This window comes from Amblyomma maculatum, chromosome 1 (genome assembly GCF_055883805.1).
Source record: "Amblyomma maculatum isolate TAMU_Amacu chromosome 1, ASM5588380v1, whole genome shotgun sequence".
In the NCBI taxonomy this organism is placed as follows: Eukaryota; Metazoa; Arthropoda; class Arachnida; order Ixodida; family Ixodidae; genus Amblyomma; species Amblyomma maculatum.
In genome coordinates this window covers 213,983,106-214,006,120 of record NC_139344.1, presented here as the reverse complement: position 1 = coordinate 214,006,120, position 23,015 = coordinate 213,983,106, and the positions used below count along the sequence as shown (strand labels likewise).

The window sequence follows — 23,015 nt, the reverse complement described above, 5'->3', positions numbered from 1 at the left end:
CCCATCTCTCGCTTTTGTGTCACGTGGAGTGTGACATCACAGCGTCACTTGGATAAGACGTGGCTACCGCCGCGCTACGCCAACCGCTTGAGTTGGTAGGCCAGCTGTCGCCCTAGTGTCACGTGAGATGGAATGTCACAGCGTCACGTGGGTAAGACGTACGTGGCTACCGCCACGCTACGCTGAAGGATCGAAACCTTGAGTAGTATTGCTTTCGCAATAAAACTCCGGACTTCACCCGCTGTTTAAAGAGAACGATGACAAAATGAGATCAAGCACTGAGGGTGATATGGGCAGTTTACAGCCATTCACGCTAAGCACGCCGGTGGAGCTCCACATGTAATTGCTTCCACCTTGGCGCATTGCCCTTACGTGAAGGCACCCCACTGTCGTAGCAGAAAGGAATTGATTACTTGACCTGATGCGGCTGCAAAGTGAGGTAGCGTGAAAAGGGTTGAAACATTCTTGATGCCGCTTAAGCGCCGGTGCCCAGAAAAGCCAAAAACGACAAACTAATATGACGAAAAGATATGCGGACTTACAAGGCGAGGGTAAAATCACTCCTTTGCTGCGTTTACTGCCGTCGTCCAAAGGTTTACTTGAAAGTTTATTGCATGCTCTGACAAGCCCCCAATTACATTTTATTTTCACGGTTACCTAAGGTCAGCAAAACTTCCGCGCCTCTTAAAGTAATTTTAAAATAAACGCTTCAAATAAAAACATAGTCAGGAAGGTATACTATTACTACGCGAAAATGGCTCCTACTGTAGTATCTGTCCGTGTTTGGTATATTTTTTAAAGAACACTGGTGAACTTTTATTTTTCCCGCCTTTTTCCTACCCGATATTGCGACACCTTGATACGGCCAAAGCGTGCACCTCTCGCTACCTGTTACGGCAACCTGTTGCCATCCAGAACGTCGTCTTTTAGACCTCTCCTATATGTGTGTATGGCTCATACCCTTCCTTTTCTGTCTACGCTACAATGTAACAGCGTGAGGGAGCGGAAACAAACGGTAGTTTTTCTTTGGCGTGCGCAAAACGACTGTGCCAGAAAGCGCCGAAAGCTGTTCTTGGGTTCTTTCTTCCCCTTTATGCACGCTGGAAAAAGAACACAACCGAATCAAATGGGGACTTTCTTAGGACTTTCGGAGCGATTGCCAAAGCCTCAATGGCGGCTCAATTGTGGGCCTCTGCCACCTGCTGCGCTCCTGTGCCCGCGATGGGGCGCTAAATAAACACAAAACTTCGCAGCGTATGGAAGCCTGTCGTCAGAAAGAACACAAGGCCCCATTTCTTGACGTCGCTTAGGCTCGCTGGAAGGAAGGGAGAGGTCGGTAGCACTTAGCTTCTGCGTCGCGCTGTCCCAGTTGCGCACGGATCGATGGCTTGTTTCGGCTGGACACAGAGAGAGAAAAAAGCGGCCGGCCGACCGGGCCGAGGGTGAAACAGCGGATTACTCGCCACACGCGGCGAAAGTGTTCTGATGAGTTTCCGGCAAAGGATGCCCACGCTCGGGCGCTCTGGGACCCCCGCTGCAGCGAACCAATCGATGTCGGCGATTCGGGGAGGGACGGGGGCCACCTCCGCCACACGCACCATGGCTTGGGTCCCAGGAGCTGTCACGCAGATGCACCGTGGCCACGAAATATGAGTGTGCCCAGGACGCAGCCCGTACTGGCCAGGCTGCGGCAGCCAGTATTACGTTTGGCCGGGGCAGGCTTTTCCTGACAGCATGTGCTCACGCCCTCCGTCGCCTACGGTCTGCAGCACCCAACACTCTCGCATATCCTCCCCAAACACACACACATGTACCCTGTGTCTGGTTGACCCCGGCTCAACCTTCAGAGCTACGGCGCCAAGGTTTCAGAGGGGTTCTATACACATCGCCTGGGCAGCCAGTGATAGTTTCAGTAGGAAAACACATATGTGTTATGAGTGATGAGTTCAGAAAGCTCAATAACCAGGCGCGCGGATGTGCGTTTCGTGGCGGAGAAGACTTCAAAGAGAACTCCAGTTGTTTCAGCAATATTGTCGACATCTGCTTCCCTATTTGTCTCGCTCTCTCCTTCAGTTCAGCTTCCATAAGAATAAGAAAGCTATCTCCTGATTGTCCAAATGCAGGCACTTTTATCACATGCATACTTTTTATGTTTGAAGCCGGCACACCAGCTTCAAATTTAACCTCTTTTTGCTAACACCTTATCGTTTTCTTGAGTACCTGCGGTTCTTTAATCTCGAACTTGTTTTGCGGGACACAAATTCTCGGAGAGGGGAGCGCTTCATGAGCAGCCTCAAGAATGCGGGCAAACAGGCGCGCGTGCCTGAACCCGATAAAGAAGCGGGTGGAGCTCGGCCAAGGAAAGGTGCGATCTCTCAACGTCAGGCTCGGGGAGCACTTTCATAAAGACGCTCACCCCGCGGAAGGGCTTGCGCCGGCTAACTCGGGAGAAGCAGGCGCTCGTAATCTCCTCGGATGCCGCCGCACAAGTAAGAACCGCCGTCAGCTCCTCCGTGCCCCGATCTGCGCGCATTAACAAAGAACCGCTGCGGAACAAAGCGCAAAGAAGTGGCGCGAGGCGCAACAGGTCGCGTGCATTGAAGTGCTTTGATAGCGATCGTGGTGATTCACAACGTTCCTCCTTTTTTGAGAGAAAGGAGGCGAGAGAGAAAAGGCTTTTCGGAATATCTTGCTGCGTGAGAGCGTGCATTGTGCAAATTGGTTACATCAAGCAATCAACGAGATAATCCGTGTTCCTTACATTCGTCCTTTTATTTACACTGACAACAGATATCCTGTTAAAAGCATTAGTACGGTTCGAGAGGTCCGCAGGAAGATTTGCAATATTCTCAGGAAGCAAACAGTTTATTTGTAGCCAATAATGTTGCGGAATTCACTACTTTATGATTGGACAAAGCTGCTGAAAGGAGCACCACGAAAGATGTCAGCGCCGTGCATGTACGTATACTTCTCGCCTGTGGATCTACGACACCACTTGCTCATCAAAGAGCACGTAAAACGGATCAATGAGCGGAACCAGAGTTCTTCGAGCTACTTTCTGAAAAGTATAACTGTCCTATTCCTATACGAGCCTCGAAAATGGATTGGGCGCATGGCGTCGTTGAACGAGAGCAGCGCTCTTATCGCTCTCGCGAACCGCTCAGCGTGGCGACAGAAGTTGCGGCGCCCTTTTCGAAGGCCGAAATCGAAACTTTGGGCTTCCAATAGAACGCGTTAGCGACGGTGGGTGCGAATGAGCGGGCTCAAAGAGGCGCGATAGCATTAGCGCTCTGTTCTCGCTGCCCGGCAAGCAACGCCACGCGGCGAAAGAACACTCTTCAGTCAGTTAATTTAGGCTTATTTTTATCGCCGCTTTTGCAAACTGCTTCCAGCAATGCGTCCTGCTGAAACACGGGTGAAAACAAGATGTTGTTTGAGTGAGACCTTTGAAGGATGGCAGCCGGCTTTTGGATATCGTAACTTAGGCGACATTGTGCATATGTACAGGGTCGACCATACTTGCTCGAGCGACGTGGTGCGGAGGGCGTAAAATGTTCTCGTGCAGGCGCTGATATTTACTGCTAATAACTGCGCTCTAGCATAGCCGAAAAGTGATACAAACCGTACAAATCTGCCCCAGTGCATCGCCCCTAACAAAGCAGCGGCGGTAATGTTTGACTTACTCTGCCCGCATAGCGCCACCCAAGCGCTATATACAAGTGTGATCAACTCTGTATGTCCACTATCGACTGTCATGGAAGCTCCCCGTGATACATTAGTGGTGCGGGCGGAGTCTGACTTTGGACTCCATCTTACCTTATGTCAAGGAAGCCACCCGCGATATATTAGTGGTGCGGGCGGAGTCTGGCTTTGGACTCCATCTTACATTATGTCAGGGAAGCCTTCCTGAACAAAATTACATGAGAATGAATTGCTGAAGCCAATTCAATGCAGAAGAGCGTTTGATCAATAGATGCGTAAGCCACTACAACCTACGCCGCGCAAGTCTTGTGAACGGCACTCGCTTGAAGCATATATTTGCGGGCTATGCTATATATTGCGGCTCGTTCTCGAGATACCTTTTGTCGTAGAATAATATGTTTTTTATTTGTTTTTTTTTTTTTCTTTTATCAGTGTCGGTCATTGTGCACTGTCCAGCTTGCCAAGAGGGCCTCTTTAAGGTACAGTTCCTACTGAATCCCAAGCCCCCAATCTTACCTCGACAGATGTCGGATGAGTCGGTCTCTAAATTTACGGCTGCCTTATTTGCACATGCTGGCTCTTAAGCTAACAGCGCTGGCTCCGCGTATACAGTCTGTTGGCCTCACGCGAAAGAACAGCACGCTACAGTTCCCCTTCAATATGAGAATGTCGCATTAAACTGGAACGGTCCTTGCTATTTCCTCCACAGCGATCGATAGAGGGTGGGACTAGAGCTCACGCAGCTTTACAAGGCATCTGAAGCTTTTTCTTTCCTACTTGTGCATGCGGAAATTGGGGTTTAAGAAGTCGAGTAGCAAGCTGACTAAATTTGCTTCTTTTTTAATAGGCAAAAAAAAAAAGCGTGAGTTCTTCGTCCCTCTTTTCATTTAGCGCTTCGTTGCCGCTTTCAAGATTTATTTCGTGCCCATTTTCATTCCTCGAGCAAAGAGAAGAAAATACTTCACCAACCTTTAAACTACCGCCATATCAGAAGTTTTTTGTGTTCTTCTGAAAGGTACGATGCATTTATTTTTCTGGGATTACGCTATGCGGTAAAATCTGTCCCAAAAGTGCAATAAAAAATAAAGCCTTCAATTGCCCCTTTTATTACGTCACATTTTCCATGTCCTCGCTTCTGTGTGAAAATAATTAACTGTTGGGCCAATGTGTCGTTGGTTCCTGTGCCCACAGATGCGTACATGTACAAATAAAAATTGTATCTGCTGAGCAAAAATATTTCTTTTGAAAACTACTATCATCTGGAGAGGTAGATCAGGGATTTTCACAATTCTAAGAAGTATTCGCATATAATATTGCCTTTTTATATCGCTGTATGTGCAAAATATCAGGACGCTATCTATTTACCCCAAAAATATAATAACTTTACTATGCATTAAGACTGATGTTTCATCTTTTTCGAGGCGGAGAATACCAAAAATTCATTATTGATAGCGAAACGAAAACTGCTCATTTATAAGTTTTCTACGATATATTACAACTCTAATTGAAAGGTTATTTCTTACTTGAGAGTAAGGAAAGATCATTAATCAGAATTTAATTAAATGAATGCGCATATTACAAAACAACAGTGCAGCTGCCCATAAACAGCTTCCGTCAATAAGCCTGAAGTTGTGTCTTCCGGGAGAGTATTTTCAAGGCTTGTGTTATATATGTTATTTGGGATGCTCTGCATATCTTCTATTTTCCAAAGCACGTCGTTTTCTTTTCGTTAAATAAATCAACATAGTTCCAGAAGTCTGTAAATAAAGAAGTTCGCTTATTACGTTGACTTAAAGTAAGTTGAACGAACTTGCGACACACGCAAATCCCGTATTGAACTCCACGCACGAGCGGAAATGCCCGCTGCGCTCGAAGGCAGTGAGCCTGCATACATGCTTCTCTCTACAACTTTTGCATGTTCACGCCCACCCCTCTGCCCTTCCAAGAATTCAAGCTGCGAAGCAATCAATATAAGTTATAAAACAGAAAGGTACTAACAGTAGGAAAGCCCTGCCAGCTTTTTGGCGAAAGCAAGAAGATAGAATTGGAAAGAAACTGTCTACACCTGTCGATATTCAGCGCGAGCTATAGAAGCAAATAAAAAATGAAAAGAAGGAAATTTAGCACGCACAAGCGCATTTCCCGAGCATGCAGCTCTCCCGCTGCGGCACGTACTGCTTGTTCCACTCCGTACTGGAAATGGAATGACGCCTATTGCCATTACGGATAGAGCACGCGCGAAGAAGTGACAGACCCCAGGCGTCCGGGGCTCCTACGGTCAATATGGCGCCATTACTTGTCAGATGCCGCTCTCAGAACTGACGCTGTCAGCGAACTGCGCAGACCTCTCCGCCGCCTGCTCTGCTCAATAGGCATCGTTCGAGGTCTGGAACGACGAGCGCGCCGAACCAGGCAGGCTCTGGCAGATCGGCGGGGCGGGAAGGCAGACACAGGAGCACTGTGTTTCCGGTCGTAGATGACACAATCGGCAGCGCGGCCCAGGAAGCGATACGCCGGGCGCTTAGCCAACAGTGGAGCGGGCTGCGCTGCGGTGTGATCACTCAACGGCGGGGGCGTCCGTGGGAGCCTCTTCCGTGTACAGCTTCTTTCTTTCTTTCTTTCTTTCTTTCTTTCTTTCTTTCTTTCTTTCTTTCTTTCTTTCTTTCTTTCTTTCTTTCTTTCTTTCTTTCTTTCTTTCTTTCTTTCTTTCTTTCTTTCTTTCTTTCTTTGACTGCGCCGACTTCTAGTACTAAATGAAACAAGTTTTAATTAAGCGGTGAGAGATATGGCTGCTCACCAAGAAGCTGACTGTATTATATGGTAGGTTAGGAAGATGCGCAGAGTGGAACCCTAGCTGTAACGCGAACTGCCCGTTCACCAATGAAAAAGCGGATACGATCGATCTGTTGCGTCCGAAGTGGTTCACTCTCGTAAACCATGACGAGGTTGAAGTGCCAGCAGCGGCCTGATTTTGAGAGTACCTTTTCTCGCCCACCTAGTGCACACTGATTATGAGGTCTGATTATGGAGCACATAGTCTCTAGACGGACTCAATTCCGCATTCATGTTTCTTTCTTTTTTTTTTTTTTTTTTTTTTTTTTTTTTTTTTTTTTTAGTGCCTGCTGAGCGGCGCCCTTAAACGCCCTCTGCTTCATCTCTTACGGTCTGCTGGTGCAGAAGCTGAAGCTACAGCTTGCACGAGCAAATGAAGGGCCGGACTTTCGAAGCATGTAGCGCCAATGCCGGCTAGCCTTGCGGTCAGGTGTGAAATTTGACATTTCATTGCTGGCACTGCCTGCATCTGTTCGAATTCTGAACCGACGAAATGACCTAGATGTTTGGCTAACGGGTTAGAAGGGATTTGGTCGATGCTTATACAGTGGCGAAAAAGGTCACGCTTTGTTTATGGCCATTTGGACTCGGGCGTGAGTACGCGATAAGAGAGTGCGCAGGAATTCTCGCTGTGGAAGCTGAGCTGAGAGCACTTGCCAGGAAACGGTTGTATTGGCGCGCATTGCTGCCCCAAAGGCGTGTCTCGTATCATGGGGCGAGAGCCGCGTGAGGCGTCACCGGTACACAACATCTTGAGTTATGTGTGAAAGTTAGCAACAATGCATGCTGTGCTTCTTCAGTAGTTAAGATCATGCTAGGATCCTCCGCAGCCATATCATCCGCACGACCATGCTCCACTGAATATTTAATACGGCTGTATGGCGCGCTTTGTGAAAGCCTCCTCAGTTATAGTCTTTCTGCTATTCAAGGTATCTCGCGTGCTAGCACGTATTAAGCCTCTAGAAAGCTCGCAAACATAGATCAATTTTTCTGCTCCGATCGCTGGTAACATCGACTGCTGACTGCTTTATTTCAATTCCTCATCTGGTACTTGGAAAAACGTAAACACAATAAAAAGAAAAAAAAATATTGTCATAACGCCCACTACGAGCTCCTTCTTTCTTCTTTGGGAATGTTTTTTTTTTTTTTTTTGCGTTACAAAAAACTAGAAAGGGAAAGTCGCATTTGAAAGTAAGAATGTGTTCGCAGGGTTTAACTAAAGAAAGGATATGAGCCCATCTCCACAGGCAAAGACACTTAGAAGCATAATCTAAACTAGATGAAATAATTTGATGAAAGAGATCATCAAGATTATCGTCCTGGGAAAGAAGGGGATCTTGCTACAGTTACCGGCTACAGTAAAGTCTTCACACAGGCGTTTACGCAAGCATCGTTAAGTATTTTACTAGCTAAAAGCTGATTTGCCATTGAGCAGCTTATGCTGCTGATTTATGCATTGATACCTAGTCGGTTACGGGCTGATTTAAAGGGGCAAAAAATGTGTTAAGTCAGGCGTTTCTTGGTAAGAAAGGTTTGCATAAGGCTACCTTCTGCTATTAAGGTTTCACGCCTTCAGGCAGTTGACACCACGCCGGTGCCAGTGGTTCAAACATCGTTGCCGTACATTTATGGACGTAACAGTGAGCTGAATAAACAGTTGGGTATAAAACCAGTTAGTGCTGGTGCTGGTCGAAACAAAAGTAAGCCAACGCACGGCATTATTGAGTACCCTAACTTTGTGCCACTTTTTTATTTATGCTTTGAAAGTGCCAACAATGATGCGAATGATTCCAGAAATGCTTCCTCGATAACACCCTGTGTGAATCTGACTGCCCTAAAGCCACTTAATCAATCTATCTAGAAAAGCAGTCAGTGCATACCTCTCCAACGGAATGGTTATGCTAAAACATTATGCGGGATTATGAAGACACTTGTCGTGCGACCGTGCTCTATCAGCCGTTTTAGGTAGATTTTTGCTTGGCGTATTGTAAAAGCCAACTATTTTCATTCATTTATGCAGTACGCGTCCTTCCTCTACGTTCAATAAATGAAGATAGGAGATAACAAGAACGCTTCCGCGCCACTGATGATACGGAAGAGTGGGAAGACGGTGATTCGTGGCAGGCGCAGAGAAGCCGACTACATATCCGCTCCTCCAGCAACGTCGGTCACGGCGGATATTTAATACACCTCGGCGGGAGCATGCCATCGTTCTCCCGCTATATTTATGAGGCGCCGACAGACGAACTGCTTTGCTCGACCAAAACGCGCACCTCGTCTAGTCCCGGAAGATACATTTGGCCGCAAATGCCAGTCAGTGTGCGCCTTCCTTCTCATTATGGCTTACAGAGATGTGCTGCCGTGCCCGCCTGGCTGCCTTGCAAGCTGTCGAGCCGTCCTTTGATAGCACTAAGGAATGAGCTAGAGCACAGTAGTCGAAGACAGTTTGGGATTTTTCCTGTATGTGCGTCACTGCGGTTAACCGCTCAGAAAGCAGCGATGGTAGCGTTACTGCCCCGTTGGTCACTTACTCATCGGTGCACATTTCAAATTACCTGCTGCAATGAAGAATTTTTGTACTGTGTGACATGACAGTCAGTCTTATGTTAAGATTTGATTGTTAATTTTGGAAAAAAAAAAGGGGGGGGGGGAGGGGTCTGCATGCTAAAAGGTAACTAAATATACAAAATCCATGGCAATACATGTAGTTTTTAATTCTCCTACGTGGGCTATAAATAAACGCCGTACTCCGTATTTATTGCAGTCACGTTCTTTTGCGTGAACCGATATTGCATTACACACTAGCATTTTTCGTATTTCGCCTTCTTCGAAACGACAGCGTCACAGCCAGGATTCGAACCCACGGCCATGAGCTCAGCCAGCGAAGGTGATAGCCACTGAGACACCTCGGTGGGTAAAGAAATCAAAACCAAGGAGAAATATGTTAGCTTGCTGAACCCTGCCCAGCGTAATAAACTGCAATGGCTACTTATGGTTGCCTAATAAAACCGATAATCTTACATTTGTGCTATGCATTATATTTACAAGCGTCAGGCTCATACAATTCGTAATGCTAATCAGAATTTTTCTGTTCAAGCGTTGTTTAAGTAACCAGCGCCACAGACGTGTATCTCGTCGTGAAATTATTTCGGGTAGCTATGTCAGTCGCCTGCTGCTCCTGAGAATTGCGTGAAAGCAATTTACGCTGCTCCAGTGTTGCGAAGTCCAGTTCAGAGTACGTATACGTGGTATGAAACTGCTGAGACAGTAAAGCGCTTCTGTCGCATTTTCCAGCTTCGTAAAAGAGCTGGCGCGCCGTGCTTCGCATACGGAGATCCGTGTGCTCTTCGCACGCGTTGCGTTGCCTAATAAAACCGCACAGTGACGAAAGTCGAGAAGAATTCAGCCCGCTTCTTCCAGACCTCTGCGTAAACTCCTGCTAGGCTGTTCCAGGCGGCTTAACTCGAGTAAGAATCGAAGCACGCAAGGAGCGAGGCAAAAATCTAGAAAGAGCTGCTAAAAGTGAAAGGGCCGAGAAAGCACGCGGGCCAAGTATACACACGTGAGGAATAAAAAAGAAAGAGGACAAGAATGAAAGCGCTCCATTTCTAGATTCAAGTGGCGCTGCGTAGGAGGGGCAGAATAATGCAAATAAAGGAAGAAAAACATCAAAGCAAGTTGAGCGCGTGGGATGCAAAGGGCGGCGAGGAGGAACAGCGTCGGCACAGAGGAAAGTTAAAAGCCGAGCCTAGCACGGCTCGACGTTTATTCGGGGAAGAATAGCACATAAAGGATCGCGGCATAAACGAAGAAAAGCGCACTGGGCCACGCCGAGATGGGGATCGGGAGGAACGATGAGGAGGGAAAAAAAGCTGCTTGTGGCGCGGAAGCGTCGCCCCCGTTGTCGTCCGGATACGCTCCCCGCGAGCCGACGTATTCCCCAGCTGCCGTCGGTCGCTTCTCGGTGGCTCTGGCGGTGGCCGCCGCACTGAGTGCAGCTCCCACGCCTTTCTTTCGTCCCGGGACCTGAGGTCTGCGAGGCCAGGGCGATAATTCTGTCGACGCCTTTCTACGGGCTTTTTCTCCCCTGTTCATATCCCCCCCCCCCCCCCCCCCGATGAAAAAGAAGAAAGAAAAACCTCACCCCATCCAGCACCAGCCGCGCCCTCTGGACAGCGACTTGACGGGGGCGTATATGCACTAAAGCGGTGTTTCAGAAATTTTACGACCCTTCTTTCTCGAACTCGCGCGGAAACGACTGCCCGGGGATTTGGCCTCTAGATGCTCTTACAGATCCAGCTACGGAGCTTTTCTCTCTCTCGGCCCCTTTCTTCGCCACCCCTTCGCACGTACGATCGTTTTCCGCGTTAGCGGCTTTCCGGGGCTCTCTCGCGTTTATCTGCTGCTCCGCTCCTGCGGCCGGAACAGCAAAGGTCCGGTCGCCCTTGGCTCTGACCCTGTTCAAATATCTCCTAACCACCCCTTCTTTTCTTGCAATGAGTTCGTTGGGAAATGTACTCATACATAAAGAAAGATGAACTTTACCTTGGAAAATAAAGAAGCCTTCTCGCTGGTCGCTCCCAACTGTCAGATGCTGCGGTTTTTTCCCAACGATCTCCTAGAACAGCGACGTATAGATTATGGGACGCCTATGTTATTTTGAAAAGAACGAAATTCTCGCAAAAACTGTGCCGCCAGACTGCTTGTGTTAGCTGTCGCAACCTATCAGCAAACATTGCTAGCCTATTGCCAAGCTTGGAAACCTGATCATATAAAGCTCAATTTGCACTTCGCTTACTCGCACCTCTTACAGCAGTCGTCATATAACGAAATCATAAAAAACTTGTGGGCAAATTCAAATAGACAAGCAAGACATGGCTTGCTGTCGACGCCAGATGGTTTCCCAATGTTGGTTCTGTGAAAAGGGTGTATTTGGGCCCTTGGGCCAGCAGAGTGGAGAAGTTAATTCAACACTGCTTGCCGAGTGTGCGTGGCCATTCTTATTTTTCGGAGGTCCGATAGCCCACACTCTGACGCCGTAAACCCTGCATAAGAGCACAACAGGCACGTATTATCAGTAGCTGAAAAAATAACAAAGACGAATATAGCAACGTTCGCAACATCGCAGCTTCGCTTCCCCGCTTCAGACACAATGAATGCGACTGTTGTTTTGTTTTGTTTTTTTTTGTTTTGTTTTTTATCGTGAAAAAAAAAATCGAGTTGAGTAAAATCCTCTTCAAGTTATCATTGCACTGCTGTTACGTAAGACTAGAACACATGTGTGGCCACCTGGTGCTTTGCCGTTAGAAGTGTAATCGATAAACTTTTAGCGAAAGTAAACTCCATTGGATAAAGCGCGAACATTTCGCTGCAAATATCACGAAGCAGTCTCTTCCAGTTAGAGTGAGAACTGAGTGTCTATAATGTTGTTTCCCCCTACTGAACATATCCCACTTCAAGTTGTCTTTCTTTGAACCGACGTTTCGTTTTCAAACATTCCTCATGCTTACTGTACTTATCTTTTTTTTTTTTTCAGTGAAATAAAAGAGCAAACAATCCGCTCTGCTTTTTTTTTTTTCTTATTCTTTCAGGACGACGCGACATATCGTAGAGAGGTGAACGAGAAAGAAGGCCCTTCTCGCCTGACAGGGTGCGCACGAGCCACGCGGTGACGCCTGGCATCAGAAGCCTTTGCGGCTCCCAATATTTGCCTACTTGCCGGCATATCGGCATTTGCGCCGAACACGGGAGTCGCGCGGAGTCGATGGCAGGACAGCGTACTTCATTTACCGGCGCGCTCGTCACGACGAGCACCCCCCACTCCGACGAGCGGCGGCCCAAAAGAGCAGCAGCACAACTGGAGGAGCCCCCAAGGCACGGTAAACCGAGTCTCGTCGGTGTGGTGGCATTCCGCGAGTGGCTGAGACCTCGGCCGGCTTCATGGGCCGTCCCGAAAGCCGTTTCCCTTCTTTCTCTCCACGCCTTTCTTTTCCTTTCCGCCGCTCATGAGTCCTCTTGTGCGTGGCGCGCGCCTTTGGCAACAAAGGGAGAAACAAAGAGCGCCGCCTGAAACAAAACGTTGTCTCTGCACCGCTAGCCCTCAGCTTCCCCTCCCCGCCGGCAACGCAGCAGCAACAACGCAGCAGGAGCGGCGGCCGCAACGCCGCCCTTCCGCTATTTATTGTTTCGAGTCGGTGGGCGAAGTGCCCGGCAGATTGCATAATACTCGGGCGCGCATTCCACTCCGCGCGGACTCGAGGAATGCCGGCGGGGCCTATCAGGATCCACCCTCCCTCCACACTACGCCAACTCCCGCCGTCTTTCGCCCTTCACTCTCTCCGAACTATTCCGTCCCCGATTTTTTTTTTCTTTTTGGTGCTGATTTCTTCATTTTTCGTCCCTCCCGCAGCGCCGCGACAGGCTCGCGGCTCCCTGAGACAGATGGGTGGGGAACAGCGGGCACTGCTCGGCGAGCTCGCGCGCGCATCGCCACCAGTCACTACGGCGGGAAAAGTTCCAGTGCTGCGCCTCCGCATTCCACAACTTCACGGACGCGTGGAGTGGGATTAATACGGCGTCACGGCGAACAAAGTTGGCAGCCCCGGGCTAGGCGCATACGGAACGTGGCGGCGCGTAGCCGCGAGAAAAAAAGGGACAAAGGCCAAACAGAAAAGAGGGATCGCGCGCTCAGATTTTTTTTCTCTCTCGCGGCTAAGATGCAAGGAAAACTGCGAACAAAAGATAGCGGGTCGCGCGAAAACACTGGAAACTGAGGAGATGCGAAAAGTGCTGGCCCGGACCACCGCAGACGCAATAGGTACCTTGACTGATGGCGAAGTGGTAGAAAACCATCAGGACGTCAACGCCAGAGTCCCGGAAGCCGGGCCGGCTGCATGAGCCGCGCGCGGAAGTTATAACTTTGCGCCCATCGACCAGGCCCAGCGTCGTCATCCGAACAGGCAGAAATGAAAATGCAGCATCTAAATTCACCTGGCAGCGAACAGGCACCTTGTCCGCCCGATGCTTTCGGCTCGTTTCGGCCGTTTCTTTTGTGTGCATGCCTACGCGCACGCATCAGCGCTTTTTTCATTCGGGCTTCACGCTGAACTGAGCTAGCACCTCGGAAAAAATAACCCATAAAAAAGTGCTGCAAATATGGGGAAAACTTCCCCTGAAAAAGAAGAAAGACAAACAATATACAAAAACTATATGGCGCTCGAACACAAATGACGCTATCATGAGCAACAAGCGATAGGGTTTCGCGAAAATACGAACATGCATGGTGCGGTGTCGTCTGGTTGGACATACCTAGCAAATTTTGCCATATGTTCACTGCGACCATCTGGTGTGGCTTCTGAGCGGAACCTGTGCAACTAAGTGGGAGGCCGCCTTTGATAACGTAATATACAAAACCATTTCAATTAATCTTCTTTTTTTTTTTTATGATTCACTGCTCACTTCAGTGGTCCCAGCTTTCACAGTGCGGAAAAGGAACGCATTAATTGAACTGCAAAACTGGGCGATTTTTTTTTTTTTTTACGCCCACTTTAATATCAAAGCACAATAAATCTGCCCTGAGAAAGCCGATCATAATGCAGCGGACATGGTTTACTCCTTTTTGTTCTGTTTTCTTATCGTGCTCTCAGTTAGGAATTACGCTAGTATAAAAATAGGTTTGCTCTTTCTAATCTGGTCTTTATTTACTCTGCAGTGTGTGTATGACCCCGCCTGGGTGGCGCAGTGGTTACGGCGCTCGACTATTGTTCCAAAGGATGCGGGATCGAATCCCGGCATCGGTGGCAGCTTTTCGATGGAGGCGAAAAGCAAAGGCGCCCGTGTGCTGTGCGATGTCACTGCACGTTAAAGAACCGCAGGTGGTCGAAATTTCCGGAGTCCTCCACTACGGCGTCTGTTATAGCCTGAGTCGCTTTGGGACGTTAAACCCCACAAACCAGCAGTGTGTGTAATGCGGGTCATGCGCTGAAAACAATAGAACATAATGTCAGTAAGTAATGAACTCGGGCTTCTTTGACATCACCACCCATATCTTTTTCCTTTTCGCACAAAACTCGCGAATAATAAAAAAAAGCTGCTCGATAAATTGCCTTTAGACGCACTTTTTTCTTTTTTCCTGCACTTACGAATTCGCGGACAGCAAACGCCAAAACGGTCTTCAGCTTAAAGTGAGCTTAAATAGGGAAAAAAAAAAAAGAAAGAAGCAGCGTTATTTGCATGCAAAACGGTGTTCGAGACCAGTAATGTTTCATTAGGTAAGTTTTCCTCCTTTCAGGTACATTCAGGAAGGAGCAAAAATATGACGAAAAAATTGTTTTTTAAGCTTTAGGCAACTTTAAAACATAAATTGACCACTTTTGCTAAACTACTATAGTAGTTTGAAGACCTATAGGTCTTCAAATTGCGGAAGGGAAAAAGACATGAAATGACGTTTTTGTGTCTAATTCAGAGTAATTGAGATCAATTTTCGATACCAGCGCGAAACACCAGTAGCCACCTTTTGTTGCTGGTGGTTTCTTGTTGGCTTGTCACTATCGAAGTGCTTAAACCTATCGACAAAAAGGACCTTCGTAGATATGAGTAAACATTCTCCGAATTGTGTGTTAATGAAGAATTAACGTCAAGCAAGGGAAGAAATGTCCACGAGCCGGAACCTGCTCTTCAGAAAATCTTTCGACACGGGTCTCGACCACAGTAAGCATACGTAGAGTTTGTCGAAAGCCAATGACTCTTGACGAGGCTTCACAAAATACCCATGACTTGTGTGAATTCTGGCAGCGCTTGACTTTAATATTTATCCCGCTACAGGGGTGCGGTGGTTACGGCGCTTGACTTCTGTGCCCACGGATGCGGGATCGAATCCCGGTCGAGGTAGCCGCTTTTTGATGGAGGCGAAAAACAAGGCACCCGTGTGATGTGCGACATCAGTGCACGTAAAGAACCTCAGGTGGCCAAAATTTCCGAAGCAATCCACTACGGCGTCTCTCATAGCCTGAGTTGCTTTGGGACGTTAAAAAGCCACAAAACAAACAAAACAGTTTGCTTATAGACGGAACTTGACAGAGCACGACGTGCAATGAATGCACAACGCGAGAGTGCATTGCAACCTGCACTCGGGGCGTTCGGCTGCGGTGATAGCTGCGAGGTTGAGTGCACGCTTCCCACGAGAAATTGCTGTTAGAAACGACTCTACTCTGGCGATCTTTTTTTCGTCCTCGCTCGGCAGATGCAAGCCATAACATATTTGGTTGGGTGAAGTCAGAGGTTAAATGCCAATATGGTTATGCTGCACTTTTTAATTATACCGCTCCACGATGCACGAACTGTGACGTCACGATCTGGCTGGTCAATATGAAACCAGGCACAAGATCCAAGGTAGTTGCTTGACTCTAGTGTGCATATAAGTGCTTTCGCATTAAAAAGAAGGGGGGGGGGGGGGGGGAGAAGGGGGGGACGTGGTATTGAATACAATGACTGACCAGCTTTTATGTGTGCTCGTGCTTCAAGCAGGAGAGAATTGTACTGCACTGATAGTAATTACCTAAAACCTTGCATGTCTAAACGCGGACGGGAGCACGCGAAAATGCGCACTCAATTCATATACCTCCTTAATTACTTTACGGAATAAGCTCACTTATGGCGCACCTTCTAGCATAAACTGCGTATGCACGCTCTATGTACATTAACATTACCGTATCAACAGGTGCATTTCACATTACGAACATTCACATTCTCTGGCTTTAGCAAAATTTCTTCTGGCTTCCTTTTCTCCCCGCCATGATTAAATTCTCCTTTCACTGAAGCCTTTCATGCATATTTCCCATTGCACTGGAATCAACACGAATGCCGAATACCCGCCAAGAAACTCGTCTTTACTGACAGCAAAACTCAAGCGCCTGCAACACATAGCCTTAACTTTCAGGTTCGCCAATGCGCCTGACTCAGCTGCGTTATGTATTTGATCCGAAAGAACGAGTGCCACGCAAAAGCAGCAACCACATCTTTTAAAATAATTTTTTACTACTGACTATTCAGTGCTCAGAGCCTTTCATGTAAACCGGCTCTATTTGGACCCAGTAACGTGCTTATACTTTGAATTAGCTGCTCGTACGGAAGTCGGAATGAGCTGGAGTGAGTGAAATTGACTAGCAAGTACCTTTTCTGACCAACTTATTCCACGCATGTCGGACTGTCAACCCAGGTTCGGCTTACATAGTGCTGCCTACGCCTTTAGGTCGTCACGCTTCTCTTAATGACACCATGTACGGCGCTATGGCGATTCCTCGGCTTTCATTCTGACTGATAGCTAACAACGCTATTAAATGGCCATTTCTTAACTCAACAAACGGGATAGGTCCGCTGGTACCTTTCCCATTAAACTATGTGTGTGTGTATTTGAGTGCGTACGTGAACCAGAGAGGGTAAGAAGCCTAAAAGAAAGTGGGGAGGCAGCTTGAGTTTGTTCCCAGTACATAGCGACGCGCTCCTCCAGAAGTTGATTGTAACTCTGACAAGAAATTACGAGTTTGGTTGAGCGACCGACAACGTTCATCGCTGGATTACAGCGGCTTCAAAAATATCAGGCTTCAGTGTTTGGTTTCTAACACGTTTCCAACTTGAACACCCTTTTAAGGTGTTTACTCGTTGCAGTTTCTACTGGTGACCAGAGTTGCACACGTGCACAAACACACGCGCCGTTGCAGATTTCTGTTGCGTCGCCGCTGCGGAATTCAGCCGCAAAACTAGAAAATGTGGTTGTAAGCATGCTACCTGCGGCCGACTGCAATTTCCAGGCTTGACCCTGCGCACACGTGCGGCACCAGAAACGCGAATTGCTGAGATAAACAGGAAGGAACGAAAATCGAAGCTGAGTATCGATCTGCATGACGGCACATTGCGAATAAGAAACAAGCTGCATACGCAAGTAGCCCACTCTTGCGCCTATATTTTGAATTCTTCGCGTGTGCACTGGATGCAATGACAATCGCACACATTTGTAATGGAAATCACGGGACGAGATGTTTGTCAAAACAAATTACGAATCGCAACGCCGAGGGCAGCTCCTCTGCAAACATACGTACTGTTCGCGGAAGAGCAGAACGGAAAATAATATCGCGGTCGGGTGCGAATCGCTACCACTGTTGTTGCGTGATGCGCAAAGGTGGGAAAAATGTTAAGCAGCGGGAACCTTTATCCAGGCAGATTACGAACCTCGACAAAGAACGAGCAGCGTGAAACCGTTGCACAGAACGCGCACAAGAGTAAACCATTTCGCGACCTCGCTTGTTATTTTTGTCTCTAACTGCGAAGACGGCACAAAAGCAGTTCACCTAGACGACAATTTTTTTTTTTGTCGGTTTTTGTGCGGTCCTTTCTTTTGCTCCGCTGGATGCAAGCCCAGTAAAGGCAAAACGCGTGTTTTCGAAAGGGCCGACGATACGTTTTAAGTTTTGCAACTGCGCCCGCAGAAGAAAACGCGGCAAGTCAAACCTCGGGATTCTGGGCACAATAAAGTTCGCTGCCAACCAGATAATTTTCTGGCGGCTTGAACGCGTGCTTCAGAGAGCCAGGAAGAAACTATGAAACAGAATAACTAACGGCGCAAACTACACGCCCCGACAAAACCAGACGTCCGCGTGAACTGGAAGAGCATAAGTACGCGGGAGGCAGGAAGCAACCCATCGAGCGGCGCCTCGGAGCAAGGTGCCAACTCGGAAGCCTTGGGCAAGCGCAGCGCGGACGCCTTTCACGCGTAGCCCACGGGGAGGTCGCAAACGCGTCAGCTTTCGTTAACTCGCGTCTCTCGTCACAGCCGCGCTGCAGCAGCGTCGGCTGCGCTTCACCAGGGATGTGAACAACCCCCCAAGATCAACAGCAGCTGTATCGAGCGTGCCCTGACGACCGGGACGGGGGGGAAACCGGGGCGCTCCGGTGCGACGCTCGCTGACAAGGTATCCGACATGCTCGGCGAGGCCCCGTGAGCGACTTGGCCGTGCAAGTCGCCGCGGCTTCGAGCCGCGGGCTTCTCAAAATAGTTGCGCGCGCCCGGAGGTAAGACGGGCAGAGTCAAAGGTGAGCTCAGCCCGGAATAAAAAAAGGCGCCGAGCTTTTCAAAACGTTTTTGACACGGCCAGGCCCAGAGCGGTCCGTTTTTAGCACGTCGTTTTGACGCGAACCATCAAAAATAATCAAAACAGCGTGCCTGGCCCCCTGGAATAGGATCCCGTCGCTGCCAGGCCAATATGCGGTTTCTTATAAGCTCTTTTTTTTTTTCATCCCCCTCCTGCTCCCTATTCCAGAAGGGTCGGGTGACTTTCACGAGACGCGCACGTCGAAGGATTCGGCCGAAAGCGTAAACAGGGCGGCCTCCTCGTTATTAATTGAATGGCGGCAGACCTCCTCCCGGAATAGAGCAGGCCTGAGCCGCGTTCGGTGGCGCGCACCACGAAACTAATTCAGGGCTGCCACACGCTAATCACGTTTTGATATAAATGACCCTCTCGATGCAGCGGCTCAGCTTTGACCGCCTAAGCTGCAGCTCGGATAGTCCAGCTTAGCTGCCTCCACCGACTAACTTTGGAGAGCGGCGGCGACCGAGATCACGCGCGAGCCTGGGCTGCCATTCGCCCTTTGACAACCTTCCGGAGGGTCGCGCACGTCTTAAACGTTTCGCGACGACGAGGGGAATCAGAGCGTTAAGCCAGGAGTGTTTTCCTGGCGACTTTCCCAGGGTCATCACCAGCGCATAACGAAGCGGTCACGATCGTTACGGCCCACGGGCGAGCGTGCGACATCCTTAGTAAACGCTGCCTTCGGCCACCCTGACTGGCAAGCACCCGACATGTCGAGCAGCGAAAGCGGCAGCGCGAGCTGTGCGTGCTACGGTCATTTACACAGTTTTCCATAAGATATGGAAGTACCCTTGGTTTCTTGAGTCACACCTTTCTGCAAGGCTGTCACTTTGTAAGCTCCGCATTAAGTAAGGGTGACGGAACCTGTACAGCATGATGCCTCTCGGCACATGCCCTGCCACAGTTACTCGTGCTCGAAAAAGTCAGAAGAGTTGTGGGTTATACGGCGTGAAAGGTTAGGCTGAGGCCGAGGGGTGGAGGAGCTATAGCAGGCTCCAACCGGAATGCAGCGGCCACGGGCGGGTCGGGGTGGGTGTGCTAATCCGTGTCTTCAACCAAGAAATTTCGGTCCTATTCAATGGTTCCTGGTGGCAGTCTTGTATGCAAGGGTGCACGTATAAAGCCTTGGTGTATGTGCTCTGACAGTATCTGTGTGTGCGTTGGGTAACGCGAATTTTGTTACATGTCATCTGCGATCTGTCATGGCGGTGCGTTGCGGTTACGAGGAAGGCGCACTCGGTTTACTGACGGTAGCGCGGAAAGCGATGCATAATTGTATACAATGTCTTTCGCTTTAGAATTGTTTGTTATGAACATCTCCTACCGTCCTTTGTTTCTAAACGAGTCCCAAAAAATATGAGCCCTTTTAACAGTTTCTTGGAGCAGTTGCGTACAATATATTACAGGTGATGTTATACCTATTCTCGAAAGCTATCACTTCTTATGCCAATAGGCACACAGCCATAGGAGGCTACAAATGTATTTTCGACGTAGGCAAAGGCATCAGTCAAATCTAGCAGTGTCTCCGACATACGAGAAAACTCAGCGGTTTTTATTTTTTTTTTTTTTTTGCCTGAGGCCAGGAATTACGGCTGAATCCAACGCTGTAGTAGTATGCACTCTGCTAAAACAGAAGAAAAAAATCGACTTATGCTATATATTGAAGGCAAAAAAAAAAAAAAAAGAAACGCTAAAAAAGTTTGGGAGAGCGCTATAGCTTCCGTCTGTAGCTGCCCTTAACGGATTCTTGTTCGCTGTACGTGCAGTTTGCTACTAATTACAGACCCCTAAATATGTGCCTCTGTTACCTTATACATACTCGTCAGCATTTAGCAGAAAGTTACCACATTATCTACAAGGGCACCGACATAAGGCTAACTACGAACGTCCTTGCGCGGCCTTGGATTAGCGTGCCTGACTAAGAATCCAAGAGTTCTGAAGGGTTCCATTCTAATCTGCAACGGCACATGATCTCGTGACGTCACACAGCCCTCAGACTAGTCAGTGGCCGCCCATGTCGCCTGCCGACTACCACCTGCCAGAGCAATGTTCGTACGCCAGGGCCGGCTTGCACGATAAAGTTGGAGCTAAGTCCAGACTTAAACGGTCCAGACTTAAACAAGCCGCACGCTTCGGTTCGGCTCGTGTTCATCAGAGTGGCTTCCCTGAACGCCCTCAGCAACCACTTGGGGCATTTTTCATCGTAACACAATCTTAAGCCGCAAAAAGCGATGGCACGGATTTTACACAGTGCAAGACTGACCGAATGTTTACATCTTACCGCCAGGACAGGGCCAGCGCATCCCTGTATTTTCCTAATTTCTCGACTTAGTTACCGGGCGTCCTTGTGTCTTAACTAAGACGGCCTAGAGTCGTAATTGCACAAGCGACTTATTCAAGTCAGGACTGAAGCCCAGTCTTGACTTCAGTCTTAAGCGGCCATGCTAGCGGCCTAATCCTTTAGACTCCAGTTAAGTCTGGACTTAGCTAAGACAGTCTTAAGATCTTTTCGTGCAAGCGGGCCCAGCCTGTCGCGTAAACCCGGCCAGTAGCCACGTTTGACCTTTAGAGTGACCGCAGATGGGGCCCCTCTTCAAGCCGTCGCGTAAACCCGGTCAGTAGCCACGCCGCGCCGCAGAAGAAAAGGAAGAAGGAAAAGAGAGAGAAAAAAGAAGAAAAAGATGAAGAAGAAAGAGAAAAAAGAAAAAGAAGAAAAAAAGAAGAAAAGAAGAAGAAGAAGGAAAAGAAAAAGAGAAAGAAGAAAAAGAACAAGAAGAAAAAGAAAGCGGGCGAATTGGTTGTTATCCGTTATTTAACAGCGTGAAAAAAAACAGCGCTCGTGTTGTTGTGTGTGTTAACTTCCTCGTTTTTTCGCGCTGTTAAATAAAAGAGAGAAAAAAAAGCAGAAGAAGAGGAAGAAGAGGAATAAGAAGCAGAAGAAGGAGAAAAAATCAGGAAGCAGAAGAAGAGGAAAGAACGAACCGATAGAGAAGCTACGTAGGCTTTGCTTACGCAACCTACCGGGTTTAACTAAAGCTAAATAACAGTAAATTTTTTTTCCTCTGTCCACAGTGCTGATTTTCACGCCAACAAAACCGAAGTCGGGATCCAGGGCCTTTAACACTATCGCGCCCAAATGCAAGGACTGAATAACTTCGAGTGGAATATAATAAAGCAAGAGGAGGATGGCTGCACAGTTTGGAAAGGCACTGAACAAGGGGCGAGGGGGAACCTCAATTTGCAAGCCGAGCCAACGTTTCGTCAAGAAGGCTTGTCGACAAGTAGAGAAAGGGCTCAGACGAAGACAAGTCCACTTGTTGAAGCATTGGCTCTGCTTGCGAACTAAGGCTTCCCCTCTACTCTTGTTCAATGCTCTTTTATTCAAGTGGAATATTAATTCTTCGGCCACTTCGCGGCGCTCGAAATGAGTCGTATGTGTAGACCAGAGATATATATTGATGTAACTGTTTGGCAGCAAAAGCCGAAGATGTAGACAGTAAGTTTTAAAGCAGCTGCTTTAGTGCGCATTCAACCTTGTCCATGGACATCATTATAGATTTCCGTACGTTATTTACGAGTCGTTTCTCGCGTAGCAGGGATAAAGCCGTCCGCACAACGCTAGTGTAGCGAAAGCCTGGCCGATTCAATCTGTCATAAGGGCATATAGAGTGACCGCAGTCTGCACCAAAAGCTTCCGTTTCGAAATTAGTAGGTAGAGTTCGTTGACAGGATTGGTGGCAAAAGTTGCTCAGGTGCTGATGCGTTGGGAAATTTCTAATGCTACAGTGTTAAGGCCCCCGTTCAGCAAAGAACGCGGCGTCAGCGTTGTCGGAGAAAAAATCTCGAGTATGCACCTGGAAAGTGATAGGATCAGATGACATCGCGAGAGCGCATGAAATGACAGGAGCTGCCGACTCGTGCACCTCGGCTGAGGTTGAGATAGGATGCGAATCTGGAAGCATTGCATGGATCCCGAAGAAGGCAAGCCATCTGCTACGCAGACACGCTTGTGCGGTTTGGTTAAAGCGGAACTTTGTTGTATCAGTGCCGTGGGGTATTTCACACAATGTGGTAGCTTATGACTGTATGCTCGTAAGTACGCGTGAGATAACGAGGCATAGATTAAGGGATCAGTGACTGAGCGAGTTGCGGAGTACAGGTACTCCATTTAAAGGTGACACTTAAGTACCCTTCTTTTTATTTTTCATTTTTTATTTATTTTTTTTTTTTTTTACGGAACAAAAAATAGTTTGCTTCCACAGCCTTCCTGCAGCAATACATTTTTCTTCCGTAATGATTTTTCATTCTCAGTCACAGAACATTTTTGTATCGTTA

At 48.1% G+C, this 23,015-nt stretch overlaps 1 protein-coding gene across 1 annotated transcript in view; it reads right to left on the bottom strand.

Annotated features, from left to right (window-relative positions):
• The window catches only part of LOC146205578 (uncharacterized), a 155,851-nt gene extending 142,366 nt beyond the window's left edge, over positions 1-13,485 (bottom strand). The window contains exon 1 of the mRNA XM_084607453.1: positions 13,356-13,485. Coding sequence (XP_084463579.1) covers positions 13,356-13,485 — 130 coding nt within the window. The remainder of the gene's footprint in view (positions 1-13,355) is intronic.
• Between the last annotated feature and the right edge of the window lie 9,530 nt (positions 13,486-23,015).